Source organism: Gavia stellata, chromosome 4 (assembly GCF_030936135.1).
Source record: "Gavia stellata isolate bGavSte3 chromosome 4, bGavSte3.hap2, whole genome shotgun sequence".
Taxonomy (NCBI): Eukaryota; Metazoa; Chordata; class Aves; order Gaviiformes; family Gaviidae; genus Gavia; species Gavia stellata.
The window spans coordinates 62,568,665-62,585,759 of record NC_082597.1 but is presented as its reverse complement, the minus strand read 5'-3'; the positions used below and the strand labels follow the sequence as shown (position 1 = coordinate 62,585,759).

At 42.8% G+C, this 17,095-nt stretch overlaps 1 protein-coding gene across 1 annotated transcript in view; it reads right to left on the bottom strand.

Moving 5' to 3' along the window:
* Nucleotides 1-1,924: 1,924 nt before the first annotated feature.
* PAH (phenylalanine hydroxylase) overlaps nucleotides 1,925-17,095 on the bottom strand; it is a 39,807-nt gene continuing 24,636 nt past the window's right edge. The window contains exons 5-13 of the mRNA XM_059816526.1: nucleotides 13,895-13,962; nucleotides 10,904-11,100; nucleotides 10,398-10,533; nucleotides 9,012-9,081; nucleotides 7,347-7,403; nucleotides 6,229-6,324; nucleotides 5,763-5,896; nucleotides 2,584-2,699; nucleotides 1,925-1,968 (exon numbers count right to left, since the gene is read on the bottom strand). Coding sequence (XP_059672509.1) covers nucleotides 1,925-1,968; nucleotides 2,584-2,699; nucleotides 5,763-5,896; nucleotides 6,229-6,324; nucleotides 7,347-7,403; nucleotides 9,012-9,081; nucleotides 10,398-10,533; nucleotides 10,904-11,100; nucleotides 13,895-13,962 — 918 coding nt within the window. The remainder of the gene's footprint in view (nucleotides 1,969-2,583; nucleotides 2,700-5,762; nucleotides 5,897-6,228; nucleotides 6,325-7,346; nucleotides 7,404-9,011; nucleotides 9,082-10,397; nucleotides 10,534-10,903; nucleotides 11,101-13,894; nucleotides 13,963-17,095) is intronic.

Below are 17,095 nucleotides of genomic sequence, written 5' to 3'. Positions count from 1 at the left end.
AGCTGTACTTTCTATCTTCCTAAAGGATGATGCTTACATTAAAGCTCCATTGATTTTCAAACTATAAATACAATAAGTACCATAGTATGTATGAGACTTGTGGACTTTCAAATCCCCCTCCATCTTTGGATTTCTAACAGAAATGTGACTCCTGAATCATGTTAGTATCATGATGCAGAATTGTTTTAAGCTGTAAATACTGTTCTGCTTTGCTTTGCTCCATTCTGTTCCAATGTACAATTGCTGATCTCCTTCCTCCTTCAACTAGGGGGCTACAGGGAGGCATTACACAATGTGGACCAGTCCAGGAGGGCATTTAGCTGCTTTGAGTGAAAGTTATTGGATAAAATACAGAAATAGCTTTCTGAACAGCCAAGCTCTTCTCTCTCCATGGCTCAGCCATTGAGTTAAGCTGGATTTACCATTGCTTCCATTTGCTGTCTCAGTCAAGCTATACTCCAGGAAGAATAAAACTGATTTAACCAAAAAAGGGAGATTAAAGCTCAAGTGGGAGAAGGAAGGAGACTCCAGAAAGTGTCATGACTTAGGACCTGTCTTGAAAGATACCATGTTTGGGTTTGAATGCCCTCAGACTGGGACACAGCTAACCCAGGTCTTCCATAGCTTTGGTGGGGACTCTAGCCACAAATACAGTGAGTTAGGAGTTGGAAGGCTCTGTCTTCAGCTGCATTGTAAGAACCACTTCTTCTCCATTTCCAAGGTGTTGGTATCCACCTCCTGGATTGTGAGTCCAGAAAGTTAAGAGACACCTTGCATCAGTGCTGAATAAAGCACTCTCAGAGAAGGACACACATAATACAAGGTAGCCTTCACATGTCAGCCTTCCACAGTGAGCAGCTGACTATGTCTGTTAAGAGAGGTCTCCCCTTTCTGCAAGCTGACTGGTCCTGAATCAGGTCTGAATCCATAATGTTACACAACATTACAGCCAGGACAGCTCTGAGGCTGGACTAATAAGGCCTTCATGCCTTTTTAAAACATCTGCATGGTTTCTTGCTTGCACAAAGTATTGACAAATTGACCTCACATCCAACTGCAAAAAGCTACACAGACTTGCCTTTAGGTAACTTTTCTCTGAAGGGGCTTTTTTGAGGGTACTGTATTGAGGCACAGACTCCATGCTCTGGATAGGCCATCTCAATACCGTGCTTAGGGACTCCTCTCTGCAAACCAATGACACATCACAGCATACAGCATTCTTGACTTGCACAAACCTTTTGGGGATTGATGCTTGTGCAAATACAGTATATTTATACACGGTGATAAATCTTTGTTAATGAAGCTGCAGCATACTTGGTGTCTTTTCCACTAGCATCTGTGCTTTGGATCAATGGCAATATCACATTTTTAGGAAAAAAATATATTTCAGGGTAGAGGTGCTTGTGTGTAAAAGTAGAGGTACAGAGGGACAAGCAGTATATGTATACCCCCTGAAAGGTGTAGTTTGGGACTCTATGGGAACCTTGCATAAATGTGAGGCACTGAGGGGAGAATAACTGTGAGAGAAAGCAAGGTGGATTAGTCTGTTAGTCATTACCATCCTGTCTCTGGGCCCAGGGTGATAATGCAACCTCACAGCTGCAGCAGACTATAGCTCTGCATGGTGGAGATCTCCTCCTTCTGCTAAATTTTGGCACAAGAGCTATGAAGGCTTTCCTCAGATTCCCAGAACTAAGTGATTTTTTGCATTAGTGAGAAAAAATGGATTAGTGGCTGAAGGCCAAAAGAGTCAAGGGTCACCTGTAGGTGTTTTTTTCTCTGCTAATCTATCGTAATTAAGATATATAACACAAGCATTCATGCAATACACAGGAAGATAATAGACTGAGACTAGATGAAGACTGGTATTTGCACATGGCAGCTTCTAGTCAGTAGCCAGTGATTAGCAAGTTAGAGCGAATCTTCATTTTATCTTCTGGAGGGCATTGCAAAGGATCCCCATTTCACCTGCAAAGGAAAGAATCAGAGCAGTTAATCCTACAGCTAGCCCACTTCTAACACTCCTGTATACATTTACCCTTTATATCCATTCCCTGAAAACATAAAGTGAACAAAGAAGTGCTGGATTGGACACATTTATTAGGGTCTTAGTGGAGTAAGTTTTGCAGAGTCAGTCCTTTGCCTTCATCAGCCATGCAAGGATGGCTCACAGGATCAGAGATGCTGGCTTTTAGAAGGAAAGCCAATGTTAGGGGGAAAACGTATCAGGAAAAAGGCTAGCATGGCAAAAGGAAATGTGATTAAAGCCAAGCTTTTCCTTTTCTTCCTTACTGAGAACAGCTGGAGCCACACATCAGAATCCATCACAAGGCCTTCTGGCCTTTCCTAGCACCTCCACTAAAACTCGATATTTCAGATATAACAAACTACAGTCAAGTGGAAATGCTGTTTTGAAGCTTGGCTAGAATTAGGAAGCAATTTTTGCACCAAAAAGGAGATGTGTGCTGCTTGAACTTGGTCAGGCTCAGAGCATTAAATGCAACCAGATGAAATCTGCTTTGTGGTTGCTATTTCTGATCCAAGTTTTGAGGAATTCAAGGTAACAAATCTGTAGTTCCTTACTATTGATAGTGTCGGCTAAGTTCTTCAGCTGCTTTGCATTGTCCAAGACTTCAATCCTCTGGGTGTAGGGATTGTACCGAACAGAGAAAGGACGAGGGATCGTTTGAGCAAATTTCCTGAGGCAAAAATACAAAAACACAAACAAACTTGAAAAGCTCCTTTTTTCAGTAACTCACTCTTTTCTTGGCATGTTAAATATTTTTTTCTTTGTCCCTTTTATTTTCTCTAAAACTGTTTTTTTTTCCTCAGCTCGTAAGTTTGCTTTACTATGAATCGCCTTGATGAGGGGAATAAGAAAATCTGTGAGAGGAAATAACTGAAATTCCTGCCAAGTGATCTGAGACCTACAGCATTCTGTAACGTGCTTGAATCTGCATTTGTCCTTACCAACTTTGATTTTTTCCAAACAGGACTAATTATGCTATTGGCATGGCAACACTGCTCCTGGTATAGGCCAACTATGTAGCTATTGGGATTTGCCAAACTTGAAAACCTCATTTTCCTTTCAGTAATGAAAAATATAGGAATCCTGATCCAAGTCTGCAATTTCTGGGAAAGTAAGGTCAAGTACCTATGTAATCCTGGCATACCAAGGAGCAAGCTAACTTCTGACATGGTTGGTAGTGGTTTCCAGGTCATTGCAAAGATAGGAGACAGTCAATAGAGTGAAGCAGCATTCTTGCCACCTCTGATTTGCAGCAGTGCCTTCTGCAAAATAGTTAATTCCACAGCAGAAACATTAAGATTTTGGTATCTTGGGAAAACGTTAATTTGCATAACCACAGAACTGTGGGAAGGAGGACTCTGAATGGGATGAGATGGTCAGAAGTATTGTTCCAGGCTCCTTGTAGACCCTGGCAGGATACTGGCTTATATATCTGTTTCAAATTACTGAAGTTATTGCTGAAAGAGGAATGAAAGCACGCAGGAGTTGATTATGGAGCCCCACTATACAGGCTGTGACTCAGCATGGTAAATCCCATATGCCCAGAACAGTGGAATATGCTGGATGCCACCTCCACATTGCTCCTTCAGTTTAGTCCTAATTATTATCAGCTAAGGCCATTGTCTCAAATAGAGTTCAGTGTGAGCAGGTCACAAGGTGTGACAGTGGAAAAAAATTATGTTGGCTAGGATGAAACCATTTAGTGGCATCAGTTCAGTTTTTCTAAGGGTAGAAATCCACATTAGAAGACAGTCTTCCTAAATCTCAGCTGAAGGTAAAATCCTAATTAGAACATGAATGCCTTAAGCAGAAATATTTTAGGTCAGCCTCAGAATAATTTTTCAGGGAGGTTTTCCATTACACAGAAACACACATGTCCAGGTGCAAACCACGAACACAGGCACTGCAGCAATGCCCAGACCTCTGTTTCAATTTAACCAGTTTTCCAATTTGTTCATTGAAACAATTAAAAGACATTCCAAGATCATGTTTCTAGAGTAAGGCAGCATCTTCCATTTTCTCAAGGAACTTGCTACTTGGTTAGAGAAGTATACAGAGAAGACAGAAACTGTATGCAGGATATTAATAGCACAAACCAGAAGAAAAGGCCATCTTTCTCAGGTATTACCCCAGAGAAAAGGGCAGAAGGAGAGGCCGCAGGCTTATGACAACTGAGAAAGCAGCAGGGGAAGTAGCTGGGAAGACTTTGGAGCTGAGGAGCCTGGGGCAGCAGAATATCTTGGGTCTTGGTATGTGCTTATCTGTGAATGGGAGAGAGAGAAAGAGAGAGAAGAGACTGCAGGTCTGGGAGAATTCCCTGTGTGGCATCTCCAAGTGAAAATTTTTTTCAGTGTGAACCAAGGCTAACCCCCGGTGCCTTGACTAACATTCAGAAATACGGTGGTGGTTTATTTAAACAGAAATAGAAATATTGGTGTGAGGTGGAACCCAAACTGAACCCCAAACACAGTCTGAGCCCTTCCTGTTTCAAGAACCAGAACTGAACCTGGACCATTATTTCAATGTCTTGTTGAACTGGAACTGAATCTGTATTTCAGTCACAGATGACTGAAAGATTTACTGTGTAGCCCTGTAGTCTTGTAAACACACTGCTGGTAACAAGCTGGAGGCTCTGTATTAGGCTAACCACACAGGCCTCAGGATTGGTCTTATTAGGCTTGCTTGCAGTTTTGTTTAGCTGTAATAGCAATTTTCTAATGACCACACAGCTTAATTCTGAATAACTGTGTGCTATAACACCTATCATTAATAATTTTTATATAGGCAGGAATAACAAATAGTTATGCTGTACAGAGCGAACTAAGTCTGACCCTAAAGTAGTGATGCAGCATAATAGAGTACCAGCATGGGCTGATAACAGAGGCCTTAAATGTGCAAGCATAGGATGATGATGGTTGTCCCCGGGCTATCAACAACTCCCCACTGGTCAGTTATTCATAGTAAAGCAAACTTAGGAGCTGAGGAAAACAAAAACAGTTTTAGAGGAAATAAAAGGGACAAAGAAAAAATATTTAACATAAAATTGTAGAGTCAGAAGTAACATAGATTTGCAGACCAATGTAGAAAAAGCAAGACATAAAGCATGTTAGAAAAAATAAAAATGGCCCTGAGGAGACCATAGGCTGAGGAGGAGGAAAGGAAGCATCAACACCATCCACCTCCTCACAAAAGAGGAAGAAGGTCCATTCGTTAACATCACAGCCCTGCTCTGAAGACATCAAGATGCTGATTACTTGACAACTCCACCCACCACCACTAGACCGAAACTGCTGACTTAAGACACAAAAGAAAGTGTAAGGGTGAGCATAACTTCAGAGGAAAAGGAGTAGATACTAGGAGATTTTTTGTACAAGAACTTATAACTATAGTATTGTTAAAGAGACTTGTTTTGCATTAGTTAGCTAGCTTCGACCCTAAGTGTTAGTATCATTGCAGTTGGGCTAATAATAATTTTTTGTTGCATTTTGGTTATACAGATGAAACTCTTAATTAGACTAGCCATAAATTCTTGGCTTCATGTATAAGGTATGTTCCCCTTATTGCCCATAGCAAGATTTTGAGTGTAACAACTGCTTAGTCTCTTTAAGCATTGCACAACTTTTTCTAATGCCTCTCAAAACATTACTGTCAACCCAAGACTTGTTATGGCAATGGGATCCATTGTATTGGCAGTGGACAAGAAATTGGATCTTATAGGGAATGACTGGATTACCTTAGCTTTTCTTTTGCATCTTTAAAACTTTCAGCAACATAGTAGACAGGCTGGAACTCAGTAACAGGGTACTTCTGCACAGCAGTCTTCTCCAGGACAAGAGGCTGAATCTCAGGCTTACTTGATAAACAATACTATGAGCAAAAGGATAATAAATTTATTTCAGTTTAAAAGTGCTTGAATTTTCTGTGAAAGAAAGATAGAGCTACTGAACGCCACCCAGTTTCAGACAGGAAAGGGTTGCTCCTGTGGAATACAATGACAATGTCACTTACTGGGAAAGAAGCAGGTATGAGTCTCCTGTGTATGTATACACTGACACATTTATTAGAGCTCTTCAATCAAGTATGACATTTTATGCTACTTCTATGCACAAAGTATGAAGCATAATAAGGATCTGAAGACATTCAGAAGAGAAATTTGAGCAATTATAAACATCTTTGAAATGTTGTTTTATAGAACACACCTGCAGCTCTCCAAATGAAGACAGCAGCCCTGCACCATACGCCTTGAGTGAATCGCCTTCCTTACATAGTCCAAACTCCACCGTAAACCAATAAACCTAGCAAGAAAATTAGACAGAAACATATGATTCCTGATCAAAAAGAGCAGGTGCACATCATTGATTTGAATATGTTTGGAGTTTACATTTCTATTTAAAATGTTGCCATGTGTCAAATATCAACTGTATAAATACAATAAATGTCCACACAGACTGAAATTCTTCACCTGGAAGGGGCACAGTGCTAGAATTAATGTGCCTGCAAATCAGTTCTGTTCCCTGACAAACACAGTTGTGTTTTACTGTGCTTACATTTGTCAGCAAAGCAGAGACAATGAAACTATAGCAATAAAATCTCATTTTTATTGGCCAACCCAGTTGAAGTTTGAACGTTAGTTCATAGAAGTTTGTGTCCTGTTTCACACAGAGGGTGTCTAGCTGCAGCAGCAAGAAAGGGAATGGGCTGTTAGTGCAATACTGAAGGAAGATGGTGTGTGGCCTACCTTGACTTCTTGGTCTGTCATTTTGAAGGGATACGTGCTCTGGCTCAGAAGAACTACCTCATCTATCAGAAATAGCAAAGATGGTGCAATGCTTTGCCCAGGTGAGTTAGCACTGGGGACACTAATCTGACAGGCATATCCTTGTTTTTATTTGAGGTTTGTAATTCTGGGTCTCAATAGTCTCAGAGCAGGATTCAGGTGAGCCACTCTGACTGCAGAGGACATTATCTGCCTGGCAGGGTGGAAGAGAAGGGACACTTGCAGGTAGAACAACTACTGAAGTTGCCTCCTGAAATTTCCTGTGAGGATGTAGTAACATGTAATCTCTTCTTGCTCAATATGTTTGTGCTGGAGGAAATCTTGTCTGGGCTTCTGTGTTTAATCACAACTGTCACTTTGAATAATGGGTGCCAAAGTTATTTTCCTTTAATGCAACTGTTTCAGGGTGGGGTTTTCCAATCATGGACTTCACTCTGTTCCCATTCAACTCTATGGGAGTTCTATCAGTGACTCCAGTGGCAGCAGAATTAAGACAACACAGGGTGCTTTGGAAAATTGAGCCCTCATTTATTAAATTACCGTAGCAAGTTTCTCGATGAAATCATCCGGAGCTCCTAGAGATGCCAGTCCAATTTCCTGTAACAATAAACCATTATTCTTCAAGCTGTTTATTGCGAACATTCTTCCTGTCTCGTCTTATGTAATTTCTCACTTTTTAAATGTTACCATCGATTACTACCACACACAAATGTTTACAGGACATGTTCCTATCGTGCAACATCAATTTTAAACCAGAAATCTCTCCAGAAATGAACAAAGGGTCCTGTCCAAATGTCATTTACAAGGCATGATCCTTTGTGCCTGGTACAAAGCCCACTGAGGTCAAATAAAATTTTCCTCTTGCTTTGACAGGCTTTTCATCAAGTCTAGAATGCACACCCAAGAGAATGATATGGTCAAAAGGAGGTAAATCAGTGACACCCACACACCTTAAATATTTCTCTTTGTTTTGATGGGCCCTTATTGCAGGAGTTTTCCTGGAGCCTTGAATGAGTTATTTTTTCTGAATGGCAGGGCACGATTTGAAAGAGCTTATTTGTACCTTAGGAGCTAATGGAGACTTTCCCGGCAGGCACGCAATAGCTGGATTTGGAAGACAATCACACAAGACTGTATATAACCAGGTACCTTTCTTGGTTCGCTCCAGTGAGAACTGCGCAGCGCAAAATCAGAGCCCCACACACACCCACACCAAAACCATGGGAGAAGCCATCACCATGTCAAATCCTAATAAGCCAAGGTGCAGTAGGGCTTCTCTTGAAGGAAACCCCGTTCTGGGAAAGGGCAGAGCCTGAGGGCAATAGTGAGTGCTTACTAACTACATCAAGTTGACTTTTGTCTTGTGAGCAGGATGCTACATCAAGTCCATTTTCCCTCCTTTCCTTCCTTCCTTCCTTCCTTCTGTCCTCCATCCTTCTTTCCATCCTTCTTTGTCTCTCTCTTTTTCTTTCTTTTCTTGTCTTTCCTTTTTTCCTTTTTTCTTTCTTTCCTTCTTTCCTTCTTTCTTTTTTCCTTCCTTCCTTCCTTCCTTCCTTCCTTCCTTCCTTCCTTCCTTCCTTCCTTCTTTCTTTCTTTCTTTCTTTCTTTCTTTCTTTCTTTCTCTTTCAGTCTGTCTGTCTTTCTGACTTTCTCTCTTTGTGTCTTTTCATGTTTTCTGGTAAGATGCAGCCAAAAATTTACTCCTTCACCGAGGTTTGGCTTCTTTTCCAGAGACATTAACACTACCAAAGAGAAAGTTCCTCTCCAGCCTTCTCCCATGCTTGCAGCTGGGACAGTTCCCCACTTTACTCAGCCTCCTCTGTGGCTTCAACAGAAAATAAAAAAAATCTTCACTTTCCCTAACATTTGTACTGCAGGGTGGGACAATAATTCATCTGCCTCATGAGCCATTTAGCTTTGCTCAGAAGGATCAACATCTACAAAAAGGTTTTAGATGATGGTTTCACAAAGGGTTTGCCTGTAAAAAAACAACTCACACAAGACATTTGGAGTTTGGGTATATGAGTTCACCTAAGTGATTTGTGTTGAGATTTCAAGCAATAAATAAATCAGCCTCAGTCACTCTTAAGCAATATGCTTAAAGGTGAATCCACCCCACCCCTCATAGCTCTTGGTTTATCTTCTGAATTACCTAGTCTCTGCTGTGTTCAATTATATAAATAGTATAACCACTGAGTAACTTACCTGGGAAAACTGAGCAAAACTGGGATCAGCAAAAAGAGGCACATGTCCTAGCAGCTCATGGCAAATATCACTGCAGGAAAACATGACATCTGAATAACTTTAATGGAGGAAAAGTCCAGCAATGCTGGATGAATGCCCTAGTGACAACACATAGTCAAGAGTGCAGTGCATTTTCTCCTACCAGCAAATAATGCTCAAGACTCACGGGAAACCATTTTGCTCTAAAATTAATTATTCTTGTGATGTAAATGTGCACACGCCAGGGTTTTCAGTGCATGTATCATCACACATCCCTCAGAGGAAGGATGATACATTATTTTTTTTTCATTATGAAAGAAAACCATCCATTCAACGGCTCACCCAGCTCAGAAAAGCCCAGAGAGAAATCACCCCACCAAAGGGAACATGGACTTTTCAGTCTCAAGGACAAGAAACCTCTTTAGATGAAGCTCAGGCTACTAAGGCAATTCACCATGGTGTCAATATGTACCTCAAGAGCTCAGCTCCAGTCCCTGTTCAGGCCAACAGCCTCCCACTGAGAGGTGAAAGCTTGCCTTTCATCAGGTAGGACTATTTTCATCGCAAGTTGAAGTTGGCAGCTGGACAGGCATGTTTGGGGAAGAACTAACCTAGGGACTGCTAGATTTTTCAAAGACAGAGAAGTGATTTGGTGAGATGGAAAGGGGAGAGGGATAAGATGCTCCAAGGAGGACCAGGTCTCTGGAAGACATTTCAGCCTGGCTTTGTGCAGGATGAGAATGGGGTGAGGAGAAGCAGGGAGGAAAATCAGAAGAATGAGGGATAGAAAAATGGAGGGGAAAAGGAGGTTGTGGGCCATAGTCGGAAGGAAAGCAAAAAAATGGTAAGGGAGGGGAGGAAGAATTGCAACAATATAAAGCTGAGGAAGAAAACTGTTTTGAAAACAGCAAGTAGAAAAGGACAATGGACAGGGACAGAGAGGAACATTACAGCATAAAACTGAAAAAGAGAAGGGATCAATGATCTGGGCTTCCTCTATCTTACTGCCAGAAGATTGCTTTCAACATGTTGAGACATTCCTGTACTAGATTTCACACTACTGTTTGGGTGCTAATAGCTAAACTAAATGTCTTTGTACACTGCTCTCTCACGTCCCAGCCACCACACAAGCATGCCTTCAGTAGCAAAACTGTCTGATCAGTCCCATAAGAATTTGCAGAAGAGGATCCAGCTTGTTAAAAAGACCAGAAATTTTCCAAAAGTTTTCAGAAGAGAGTAGTCACTTGGCCACTCTCCATTAGCTCTGTTCCCAGGAGTGCCCCAGAGTCCCACATGGTTATTATCAGTTGGGCTGACCCGCTGTTAGTCTGCTGCAACTTTACACACTTTCTGTGCCAAAGTACTTACGGCTCTGGTGTGTACATGGGTTTGGACGCATGGCGAATATACTGCGTAGAGTGAAATACTCGGAACGCCAGCCCAGCCAAGAAATCCCGAGAGGAGAGCAAGCCTGCAACAGGACGCAGGCGAAATCCAGTGCAAGCTGAAGGGACAAAAAAATGGCATCTTAAAAACAGCTGGTGTGCTTGATTTATCCTTATCAAGACCCCTCACAGAGGAAAAAGTGTGTTAATTGGGTTTTTTTGCTCTCCTTACATTAAACAGAGTTTAGTTGTGAAAGAGCAGGGGATTTTCTACCCATGTGTACCACCATCACAGTATCTGAGCATCTGTACCATCATACCCCTGGAAGTTTGAGAGAGGGACCTGGGACACAGGCTAAGTGATGTGCCCAAGCACCATAGGAAGCCTATGATAAAGGAGGGACTGCTTTTCCATCTCTGGAAGCACTACCTCCACTGACAGCTGAGGTCTTTCATTTGATTTGGTGGTTCTATATGCTTCAGACTTACTCTGCAAGAATTTTGAAATATCTTCAAGCTGGGGAATGTTGTCCTCCCGGTAGCCACAGTACTTCTCCAGCAGTGGGAATACATGGTTGTGTTCATAACAAGCATGAGTTGGATAGAGACTCTTCAGCTCCCTGAAGACGGTGCCCCATGTTTTCTTTTCTTCTTCCGTGTAGGAGACTCGAGGAATAGGTTGGCCACTGGAAAGAAAATGGATATCCTCCATAGGAGCGACAGAAAAAATGTCCTGTGCCACCAGCATCATACCCAGGAGCTTTACATGGGCTGGCCAGGAGCTGCTGATGCAGGAGGGGAAATGCCTTTGGTCTGACATGCAGGTGCAAAAGGAGCCTCACTTGCCCCTAGGCACAGGCTGGGAAGGACTCTACTGACCTCAGCTGAGATACTGGCCTTTAGACAACTCCTTGCGCTATTGTGGTAAAAATAAATTAGTGCTTATTTGTCTTATCAAGATGTTGTTCTAAAAATATTTGCTGGCTGTTGGTTTAAATTTATTTGCATTTCTAGATATGGAGCAGCTGTTGTATTTCTTGCTCTAACACACATTACATTAATGGTTTTGGTTACAACAGGAAAACCATCAGCTCCAGAAAACTCTCTTTCTTGGAGAGGCAGAGAAATTCTGATCTGTGCTTTATGCTGTAACAGATGCAGACTCCAGCCAGTTTGACTTTTTATAATTGTAATGAGTAATTTTGAATCAAATCCCACCCTCAGGCCTCCATGTGCTTAGCTCATGTTGAAGCTAGCAGGAATTAGACAATCACAAGCAATGTAGTTTGGCCTCCTGTGAATAGTCAATTCCTTAGCAATAATGATAGGGCCAGAGATGAATCCAGCAGCTTTGAAAAATCAAAGGGTTTTAAGTAACTTAATAGGGTTAACATCACTGCTGGAATAATGCTGGAGCTTTCCAAGCCCCAGAGACCCATTGTTAAACTCTTGATGACACCCCACCATCTCCCACTCCCTCATTTTTTCCTTGAGCCTCAGGGCAGCTCCTCTGGAGCACCATAATTTTCTGTCTCCCTGTATCAGCCCTCCTTGATCCGTGAAGCTTTAAACATCATGTTGAATTATGAGGATTGCTGGGGAATTGTTCCTATAGCACTCCTAATTAATCCTCAGTCACCTTCCAGGGCTACAGGGGAAGCTATGGCTTAAAAATCTTTCCAATTTCAATTAAAAAAATTCAGGGATCAACAGGGCCAGAAGCAAAGGAAGGCAGAGGCAAGAGGCAAGTTAAAAGCAGAGAAAAGAGAAGTCAGGGAAATTAAGCATTTAACAAAAATGACTGGTAAATGTATCGGGAGAGAAGGCAAAAGAGCAAAGGCAGAGGAGAGAGGCAAACAACAGGAGGAACGAGAACAAAAACAGGTGCAAAAGATGGGACACAGAAGAGGGTGAAGTTGATGGTGGCAAGAAGAGTATGAGACAAACAACCACAGACCCCCCTCACCTTTGTAGCTGACTTCACAAGCTAAGCACATTTGCCTTTTCAGATACTTCCCATGAAGCCTGATAACTTTGGTTGTCCCTTTCCTCCTGCCCAGTTCTCTGCATCTCTGTCCCCCTATGGTGGTGACACCCCTTTGACCTCTCCTCCTCACTGTAGACCCTGAAAGGCATGCCTGCCAGGTGTAGCACCCAGGGCAAAGACATCACAGATCCATCTGGGCCTTCCTGAATCAACGCCCAAAGTCACAAAAACCACGTGGCTTCTTTCCACAAGCCCCAGAAGCCCAGACATGGGCTTTCACAACCTGTTTATTGCTCTGTTACTGAAAGACCTTATTGGAAAGTCCAAGAACTTCACACAGAAGGTGCTTTTGGGACATAAGTCGAGGTCTGTATAGGCTCTGTTTCCCATGTGTCTGAGGATCTGGATAAAAGACTAAATATTAAGTAGTTACATCTTGGAATATAATGTTTTCAACTTCCTAAGTTGGTTTCAGTTTAAATCTCAGGGGGAGGGGGTGGTTAACATGTTTTTTGTTTTATTTCTTTGTAGGATTTGATGAAAGTCTGCAAACTAGAGACCAGAATTTGCTATCCAATATGCAGGAAAGGTAAATCTTCTGTGGGGTAACTATAAATGCGCGTTAGATCCATCCACATCTGGCCACAAAGTCTTACCCAAATTTTCTAGTTATAAACTGGGCTCCTGACTTTTTTCACTTTCCATCAATCAGTCTCTCATTTTGTGATTAGATTATTAGCTCTTTGGCTCAGGGACTGTCTTTTCATTGCAGTCCTGTGCAAAGTGGAGCCTTAAATGTATAACATATGTTACTTTATCCTTTGCAATCACAATTTTTACCAGTCTCAGCAAGAATCAGACCCAGTAGTACTGATGTAAATGTGTGAGTGGCTCTGGGAACAGAATTTTGTCTCCTCCAGATTTGATCACTGAAAGCAATCAAGCAAGCCTGTTCTAACTGAATTTATCATCTCTATTCATTTATTTTCTTGGGAAATGAGAGCCCAAATTGCTGATTGCAGCTGGGTCAGACATGATAAAAGTAGAGTATCAGGCGCTGGATTAGCATCAAAACCATAAGTTATTCATTATTTTAATAGTGTATGCAGCTCCTGCTTTAATGTAAATGATAGGCACTCCTCCCCCAGCCCTGGTTTAATGGGAAGAATACCAGAAGCGGCTTTATACAATGCTCAGGTCTTTGTAGTAGCAACGGAGTCTGCTACTCAATTAGACAACAAAGCTGGGGAAGAGGGGTGTTGTGGGGAAAGAAAGGAGGTGATATTCTCTTCTGAACGTGAGCCTGGAACAATTTACTTCTGTTTTACTGCGATTTGGGGACAAATGCATGAACAGGAAGATTTAAACACATGGCAGAGAAAAGCCCACAGCAGGAGGACTCTTGTGGGAAAATAGGGATTGCAGCAGGGTGAGAGCCCTAGGAGAGGGCAGGAGATGGGGGCTTGCTTTCTGCCCACGCACTGAGCACTCACTGTCTGTAGTTGTAGGCAATATCCGCAAACTCCTTCCTCCGGGCCCGGTACACAGGATCTTTGAACCCCTAAAAAGAAACAGCGATGGTCAGTCCCTGTGTAAGTGCAGGTGGTGAACAGCCTTCCTCTCATCAAGCACCTTTGGGCACAGCTGGTGCAGTCCAGGAGGTGGTGCAGTCCAGGAGGTGGTGCAGGAGGGTGAGTGGAGAAGCTGCCTTCATCCTGCCCAGCTACGCTGCACCCTGCTTGCACAGGACACCACTCCTTCCCCATCTGCAGGGCCACCAGAGCAACCATTCAGCCACAGCCTCCCAGCACTTCTTGCCCCCCAAGTCCTTTCATTTCCTTATTCCCACTTGCTACAACAAAGGGAAACATGCTCCTTCACAGCGCCAGCAAGGTGCTCCCGCAAGAGCAATACAGCTCATTAACGGCACTCAGATAACCATGTCCTTCTGGTTTCTCAGAAAGCTTGTTGCAGTTCCTAGCAGAGCTGGGCTGGTCTAGAGGAGCAGAGTTAAACCACGTTAGAAACACACTCATCAGTTCAGACTTTTTAGGTGGATTTTCATCATGCACCACGGTTAAAAGTGCTCATTTTCAAACTGTTAGAAGTACAGTAGGCACTTAGCAAGCCAAAAAGCCCTATTTGCACTACAAATTCCACCATTTGAAGGGATTTAATTACTACAGACAATGTCTAATAGACCTTGTGTTTTGGAGTTTGACCTTTGCAGCTAATTGTAGCTGACCCAGGGGTCAATACTGGGTCCTGTCCTGTTCAATATATTTGTCAATGACCTGGATGAAGGGATAGAGTGTGCCCTCAGCAAGTTTGCTGATGACACAAAACTGGGGGGAGTGGCTGACACACTGGAAGGCTGTGCTGCCATTCAGCGTGACCTGGACAGGCTGGAGAGTTGGGCAGAGAGGAACCTTATGAAATTCAACAAAGGCAAGTGTAGGGTACTGCACGTGGGGAGGAATAACCCCATGCATCAGTACCGGTTAGGGGCTGACCTGCTGGAGGTCAGCTCTGTGGAAAGGGACCTGGGAGTCCTGGTGGACAACAGGATGACCATGAGCCACCAATGTGCCCTTGTGGCCAAGAAGGCCAATGGCAGCCTGGGGTGCATCAAGAGGAGTGTGGCAAGCAGGTCGAGGGAGGTTATCCTCCCCCTCTACTCCGCCCTGGTGAGGCCACATCTGGAGTACTGTGTCCAGTTCTGGGCTCCCCGGTTCAAGAAGGACAGGGAACTGCTGGAGAGGGTACAGCAAAGGGCTACAAAGATGATTAGGGGACTGGAACATCTTTCTCATGAGGAAAGGCTGAGGGACTTGGGTCTTTTTAGTCTGGAGAAGAGAAGACTGAGGGGGGATCTTATTAATGCTTATAAATACTTAAGGGGTGGGTGCCAGGAGGATGGGGCCAGTCTTTTTTTCAGTGGTGCCCACTGACAGGACAAGAGGTAACAGGCACAAACTTGATCATAGGAAGTTCCACCTAAACATGAGGAGGGACTTTTTTACTTTGAGGGTGGCAGAGCACTGGAACAAGCTGCCCAGAGAGGCTGTGGAGTCTCCTTCTCTGGAGATATTCAAAACTTGCCTGGACTCATTCCTGTGCAACCTGCTCTAGGTGAACCTGCTGTGGCAGGGGGTTGGACTAGATGATCTCCAGAGGTCCCTTCCAACCCCTATCGTTCTGTGATTCTGTGATTCTATAACTACCAACAAAACCAGGGGTAAGAAATATAATCTCTAATCTTCATCTAGGATAACCACTTTCCTATCCCAGTGTGCCTGCTATTTAGACTAAAAGTTCCTCAGGGCTAGGAGTGTCTTCACTACCTAAAGTGGAGAAACATCCTTCCAAGCTAGGACATATTTCTGCAGGGTAAATAGCAACAACTCAGTGGGCACCGCAGCAGTTCATGAATGCACCTTTTAGTGGTGCATGGCACAACTGGGCTGAGGTGCCATGAAACACAAGCAGGTACAGGAGGCAGATGAAGTAGAGTGCAGATCTAAGAGTGTGAGCAAAAAAGAGGCAGCCAATGGCCTAAAAAATGGCTGTCCAAGATTAACCTTGTGGTTAAATCCCATATCACTTAACTGCTAAAAACACAGGGTCCTTTAATTTCTCTTTTTCTGCGCTCTCTGTACTGTCACACCTATTTACCCCTGCAGCTGGGTTTCCTTTTTAAGGCATAAACTTCTCACTAACTAATTCTAGGAACTGGAGAAGAGATGCTTCATTCCTTTTAATATCTTTTTTGTTGTTGTTGTTTCCTTTTTCAAATACAATCTTGGTCTATTCCCGCATGACACACAAGGGGGCCATTGACTCAGTGTATCTCCTTTCATTCTGCCTTTCATATGACCACACTGAACATCATGAATCATTGTACATGATACATAACACATCTCGAATTAAGCAATAGGTAGTGAATGACTAATCACCCCGTCTCAATTAAACTAATAGCAGCAATTTTTGTTGCGCTGCGTGTAATTTATTTATAATCACCCTATCTCAATTAAACTAATAGCAGCAATTTCTGTTGCACTGCATGGAACTCAGTGTGTTTTGACAAATGAAAATAAGTTGCTGTTTGCTTGGAGAGGGAAGCGAGACAGAAAGTATTCTTGTACCTGGAAGAGCTGAAAAACCACTGAATAAATTTTTTTATCAGCTAAGCCAGTGAGCAAAACATTCTGAGTCTACCATTTAAACCACAAACTTTTTGAAACAGAGACCTTTTCTTTTGTTCTGTCTCACCATACAAGAATCATGTCAGATTTAACAACTACATAACAAGGCATTAAGCTCAATCATGTCTATGTGATCCAGGATGAAAAAAACAGTATTCCTATCTCTGGGCTATGATATGCTGCTTCTGAAGTTGTTGCTAGTGATTCACAAAATGAGTCTGAAGTTACCATACCAGAGCCACTTGAGAAAACCAGAGGTGTCCCTGTGGTGGCTCTGTGCTCTGATGACCACTCTGACTTTCAAGGTCTCCTGGTATTTGCTCAAATTAAAGCAACCTTTGGTCTGATTTACTTCATACTAGGGACTGGGCTGATTCTAACCCTAGAAATGTGGTACCCTTCTTGTCCGAAGCCACGTGACACTTAGTCTACTAGATTTGTCTTAAAGCAGAGCAAATGTAAATGAGAGAAACATCTGTCCCAATAACT